This window comes from Perca fluviatilis, chromosome 21 (assembly GCF_010015445.1).
Source record: "Perca fluviatilis chromosome 21, GENO_Pfluv_1.0, whole genome shotgun sequence".
Lineage (NCBI taxonomy): Eukaryota > Metazoa > Chordata > Actinopteri > Perciformes > Percidae > Perca > Perca fluviatilis.
In genome coordinates this window covers 1,229,198-1,236,018 of record NC_053132.1, presented here as the reverse complement: position 1 = coordinate 1,236,018, position 6,821 = coordinate 1,229,198, and the positions used below count along the sequence as shown (strand labels likewise).

The 6,821-nt window shown below is 38.7% G+C and overlaps 1 protein-coding gene across 1 annotated transcript in view; it reads right to left on the bottom strand.

The window, feature by feature from the left end:
• Positions 1-196: 196 nt before the first annotated feature.
• The window catches only part of lipf (lipase, gastric), a 24,095-nt gene continuing 17,470 nt past the window's right edge, over positions 197-6,821 (bottom strand). Inside the window, exons 9-11 of the mRNA XM_039788823.1 lie at positions 4,564-4,632; positions 2,618-2,728; positions 197-1,660 (exon numbers count right to left, since the gene is read on the bottom strand). Coding sequence (XP_039644757.1) covers positions 1,532-1,660; positions 2,618-2,728; positions 4,564-4,632 — 309 coding nt within the window. The 3' untranslated portion in view covers positions 197-1,531. The remainder of the gene's footprint in view (positions 1,661-2,617; positions 2,729-4,563; positions 4,633-6,821) is intronic.

Genomic DNA, 6,821 nt, shown 5'->3' with positions numbered 1-6,821 from the left:
TAATTAGTGAAAATAAAAAACAGGCTGATATAATGAACTGTGATATTAGTCTGAATGATAATGTAACTTATTCATTAAAGCATGACATTTGGTATAAATGTACAATTTGGGGAACATTTTCAGAAAAAAACGCCTCATGGTGGACATTTAACTTTCTACCATAACAAAACCAAACTAGTATTTAGCTTTATATATCCTGAACCAAACATGAAAACAGATAGACAGACAGAGAGACAGTCAGAGAGAGAGACAGACTGATAGGGAACAAGTTGATCAGTTGACTCTGTTTGAGTTATCCTCCGTTAAGGTTCTCATGGGTCTGATTGGTCCGGGCAAAGTCACGTTACTACACATGTGACAGAATGTTTTTAAGGAGAAAGTAGGACCATCAACAGGGAAACATGGGAAAAATATGTTGATAACAGCTTCGGAATTTTGATGTTGATAGATTTTTGATTAATCGTCCAGCCCTATTTAAAACATACAAAACAGCAGCTTTAAAGTGTCTAGTTCATGTTGTTCGGTCTAGTTATTAAAGACGGAAAGAAGCTTTCTGAGAACGAAAGATAACACAGAACAGGTGATGATTTGTAGGGCTGTCCTCGTCTAAAGAAATTCTTAGTCAACTGACACTTAGATGATTTTGTCGACTAATCGATAAGTTGATGTAATTGACAAAGCTTTGAGAGGTGGTTAAGAATAGAAAAGCACAATATAAATGTAGTTAATTAACCATCTGTAAAACTGAGTTTCTCCACAATTAATCCTGCAAAAGCACCACTTTAAATCGTGTGTTCACCAGAAATGTGCTCAGAAGTTTCTTGGAAATGAGTAATTAAGCATGAATAAGCATAAAAAATGACTCATCAACTAAAGAAATCTTAGTCGACTAAGACCAAAACTACCGATTAGTCGACTAATTGACAAAGACGGGCAGCCCTACGGTTTTGATGGTCAAGGATGACAATGATACCATGTGCAACATCATATAATGTTCAGGTGGATAGTAAACGGTAAATTCTGTGACATTGAAGGAGGAAATCTGTTTCTGAGAACCTCCGAGGCTAGACGTTGTCATATCATGTCTGTTGCATTCGCAGAGTAAAACGGCCGCCATGCCCATGTTTTTGCAATGGTTCAATTTCTGAAAATGTTTAGTGCCCCAAACTGTACCAAATATAATGCTTTAATTTAAAAAAAAGAAGATAATTTTCACTCATCACCTGGAGTATAACGGAGCCTTTCTGCATGATGAGTACTTTTACTTTTGTTAATGCTTATAAAGCTTATTTGAATTTAAAAAGACTTGATTTTTAGTTTTGGAAAAAACAGTTGACACACACACACACACACACACACACAGAGACACACACACACAGACAGACACACACACATACACAGAGACACACACAGAGACACAGACATACATACAGACACACACACACACAGTCCTCTGATGGTAGTTAAGGCAGTGGTCCCCAGATTGTAGTTAAAACGTGTGTGTTCTCACACTCTCCCTCAGTGGCGCCCTCTACTGGTGTTCTTGTTGCTGCAGCAGCTTCAGGATGGAGGGAAACATCTGCTTAGGAGCATCCAGACCCCAAATAAAATCCAGATGTTCCCAGTGTTCAATGTGCTTATGGAAGACCAGGTTAGGCACCTGCAAACAGACAGACAGACAGATAGAGACAGACAGGCAGACAGCCAGACAGGCAGGCAGACATACAGCCAGAGACACAAACAGACACAAAGAGAGACAGACAGGCAGACAGACAGGCAGGCAGATAGAGACAGAAAGACAGACAGGCAGGCAGACAGACAGATAGACAGGAAGATAGAGACAGACAGGCAGATAGACAGATAGACAGGCAGATAGAGACAGACAGACAGACAGACACAAAGAGACACAGACAGGCAGACAGAAAGACAGGCAGGCAGGCAGACAGAGACACACAAAGAGGCAGACAGACAGACAGACAGACAGACACAGAAAGGCAGACAGACAGGCAGGCAGGCAGACAGATAGACAGGCAGATAGAGACAGACAGACAGGCAGATAGAGACAGACAGACACAAAGAGACACAGACAGGCAGACAGAAAGACAGACAGACAGGCAGGCAGGCAGGCAGGCAAACAGAGACACACAAAGAGGCAGACAGACAGACAGACAGGCAGATATAAAGACAGACAGACAGACACAGACAGACAAAGAGAAACAGACGGGCAGACAGACACAAAGAGACAGACAGACAGACAGGCAGGCAGGCATACAGACAGAGAGACACACAAAGAGATAGACAAGCAGGCAGACAGAGACAGACAGAGAGAAACAGACAGACAGATAGAGACACACAGAGACAGACAGACAGAGAGAGTGACAGACAGACAGAAAGAAAGACATGTATTATTTTTTTCTTGCAATATTATCATATTCAAACTTTCTTCCTACATTTTTCACTTGTAATATTCCAACTTTCATTCTCAAAATATTCAGAAATCTTCTTGTGTGTATATTAATACCTACATAAAGAAATATAGAGAGTTGTCTGTTAGTTGTAATATGAAATCTATCTCTATCTATGAATATCTATCTGTGCGTTGGATCAGAGGACTCACCTGAGTGAGAAGGATTGCCACGTCTTTGGGGTCCGCCATTGTATCTTGTCCCCCTGAAAACAGAGCGGTGGGAACCTTCATGTCCTGGACGCGATACAGAGGGGGAGTGGACTGAGAGCAGACAGGAAGTAAACAGTGAGCAGGTGGAGTTTTATTGCAGAACCACACTGCATGTGGCAGCACCACACAGACACACACACACACACACACACACACACACACACACACACACACACACACACACACAGACACACACACACACAGAGACACAGACACACACACACACACACACACAGACACACACACACACACACACACACACACACACGCACAGATACACAGACACACACACACAGATACACAGACAGAGACACACAGACACACACACACAGACACACACACACACACACACACACACACACACACAGACACACACACACACAGAGACACAGACACACACACACACACACAGACACAGACACACACACACACACACACACAGACACACACACACACACACAGATACACAGACACACACACACAGATACACAGACAGAGACACACAGACACACACACACAGAGACACACACACACACACACACACAGATACACAGACAGAGACACACACACAGACAAACACACACACACACACACACACACATACACACAGACAGAGACACACACACACACACCCAGATACACAGACACACACACACACACACACACACAAACATATACACAAACAGATAAACACACACACACACACACACACTAATATGTCTCTTCGTTATCTGTAAAAAAACACCAGACTCCTTTGATAAAAACAGCCTCTTTACCTCCCAGATCATGGGAGTTGCTGGTTTACAGCTTCCTCCATCGATTAGTTAGTTTGTGTCACTTTGGAGGTTTTAAAGGGATAGGAACTGACTAAACTATAATCTCATACACACACACACTTAAAGGTATAGTGGAGGATTTGCTTTTTCCGGGTGGATCATCAAGACTATTGGTCCTCCTAGTTGTCAATCATTCTGGTAAAAATGTTTACATAAGGCCGTGGTACGTGCACGTCCCTAGCTTTCAGGTGTATATCGGTGTGTATGTGTGGTGAGCTTGAGCTACGGTTTCAGCCATTCATTGAAGCATTGAAGCTTTTGGGAGAATATTTTGCAACTGAACGTAGCATATTTTTAAAGTTGGGGGGGGGGGGTGTGGGGGGCGGTTCTTTTTTTTAAAAAATTTTTGTTTTGTTTTTTTGTTTTAATTGTAAATGGGTGGGTGGGTTTGGGCTTTTTTGGGTTTGGGTTTTGAGGGGGGTGGTTTTTTTGGGGTGTGGGTTTTTAGGGGGGGTTGTGTGGGTTGTTTTGGGTTTTTTGTGGTGCTTTTTTTTGGTTTTTTTGGTTTTTTTGGTGTTTTTTTGGGGGGGTTTTGGTTGTTGGTGTTGTGTTTTGGGGGGTTTGTTTGTTTTTGGGGTGTGGTGTTTTAAGGTTTGTGGGGGTTTTTGGGGGGGGGTCTTTTTATATGAGGTGGTTTTTTGGGGGTTGGGCCCTTTTTGGGGGGGGTGTGGGCTCTCAGTTTTTTTTTTTTTTATTTTTTTTTTTTTTTTTTTTTTTTTTTTTTTTTTTTTATTTTTTTTTTTTTTTGTTTTTTTTTTTTTTTTTTTTTTTTTTTTTATTTTTTTTTTTTTTGTTTTTTTTTTAATGTTTTTTGTTTTTTTTTTTTTTTTTTGTTTTTTTTTTTTTTTTTGTGTTTTTTGTGCTTTGTTTGTTGGACTGGCCCTTTAAGACGGGTCTGGGCTCTCAGGACTGGCTCTTTAAGACTGGTCTGGGCTCTCAGGACTGGCCCTTTAAGACAGGTCTGGGCTCTCAGGACTGGCCCTTTAAGACGTTATGGGTTCTCAGGACTGGCCCTTTAAGACTGGTCTGGGCTCTCAGGTAGGGTCTCACCTGGTTGTAGTGTTTCATGTTTCCTGCAGCTCCAAAGTCAAAAGCCATCAGCTTCCCTCCATGAACGGCCTGAAAACAACAAGGTGCACACGTTTAGGGCTCAACGATTAACCTGTGGTTATTAACGTGTGGTTATTAACGTGTGGTTATTAACGTGTGGTTATTAACGTGTGATTATTAACCTGTGGTTATTAACGTGTGGTTATTAACCTGTGGTTATTAACGTGTGGTTATTAACGTGTGGTTATTAACGTGTGGTTATTAACGTGTGGTTGTGGTTATTAACGTGTGGTTATTAACGTGTGATTATTAACGTGTGGTTATTAACGTGTGATTATCAACGTGTGTTATTAACGTGTGATTATTAACGTGTTGTTATTAACGTGTGGTTATTAACGTGTGATTATTAACGTGTGATTATTAACGTGTGGTTATTAACGTGTGGTTATTAACGTGTGGTTATTAACGTGTGATTATTAACATGTGATTATTAACCTGTGGTTATTAACGTGTGGTTATTAACGTGTGGATATTAACGTGTGGTTATTAACGTGTGGTTATTAACGTGTGGTTATTAACGTGTGATTATTAACGTGTGATTATTAATATGTGGTTATTAACGTGTGATTATTAACGTGTGGTTATTAACGTGTGGTTATTAACGTGATTATTAACCTGTGGTTATTAACGTGTGATTATTAACCTGTGGTTATTAACGTGTGATTATTAACCTGTGATTATTAACGTGTGATTATTAATTGTTATTATGTGTATTAACGATTATTATTTGGTTATTAACGTGTGATTATTAACCTGTGGTTATTAACGTGTGATTATTAACCTGTGGTTATTAACGTGTGATTATTAACCTGTGATTATTAACGTGTGGTTATTAACATGTGATTATTAACGTGTGGTTATTAACGTGTGGTTATTAACCTGTGGTTATTAACGTGTGATTATTAACCTGTGGTTATTAACGTGTGATTATTAACCTGTGGTTATTAACGTGTGATTATTAACCTGTGATTATTAATGTGTGGTTATTAACCTGTGGTTATTAACGTGTGATTATTAACCTGTGGTTATTAACCTGTGGTTATTAACGTGTGGTTATTAACGTGTGATTATTAACCTGTGGTTATTAACGTGTGGTTATTAACCTGTGGTTATTAACCTGTGGTTATTAACGTGTGATTATTAACCTGTGGTTATTAACGTGTGATTATTAACCTGTGATTATTAATGTGTGGTTATTAACGTGTGATTATTAACGTGTGGTTATTAACGTGTGGTTATTAACCTGTGGTTATTAACCTGTGGTTATTAACGTGTGGTTATTAACCTGTGGTTATTAACCTGTGGTTATTAACGTGTGGTTATTAACCTGTGATTATTAACGTGTGATTATTAACGTGTGATTATTAACCTGTGGTTATTAACCTGTGGTTATTAACCTGTGGTTATTAACGTGTGGTTATTAACGTGTGGTTATTAACGTGTGATTATTAATGTGTGGTTATTAACCTGTGGTTATTAACCTGTGATTATTAACGTGTGATTATTAACCTGTGATAATTAACGTGTGATTATTAACTTGTGGTTATTAACGTGTGATTATTAATGTGTGGTTATTAACCTGTGGTTATTAACGTGTGGTTATTAACGTGTGGTTATTAACGTGTGGTTATTAACGTGTGATTATTAACGTGTGATTATTAACCTGTGGTTATTAACGTGTGGTTATTAACGTGTGGTTATTAACGTGTGGTTATTAACGTGTGGTTATTAACGTGATTATTAACCTGTGGTTATTAACGTGTATTATTATGTGTTTATTACCTGTTATTAAAGTGTGTTATTAACGTGTGGTTATTAACGTGTGATTATTAATGTGTGTTATTAACCTGTGGTTATTAACCTGTGATTATTAACGTGTGATTATTAACCTTTGGTGTATTATGTATTAACGTGTGGTTATTAACGTGTGGTTATTAACGTGTGGTTATTAACGTGTGGTTATTAACGTGTGGTTATTAACGTGTGATTATTAACGTGTGATTATTAACCTGTGGTTATTAACGTGTGGTTATTAACGTGTGGTTATTAACGTGTGATTATTAACGTGTGATTATTAACCTGTGGTTATTAACGTGTGATTATTAATGTGTGGTTATTAACGTGGTTAAAGGTTTAGATTAGCATGTTATAACGTGTTTATTAACTTATTAACGTCAGTGTTTCCCAGAAAGATAGCG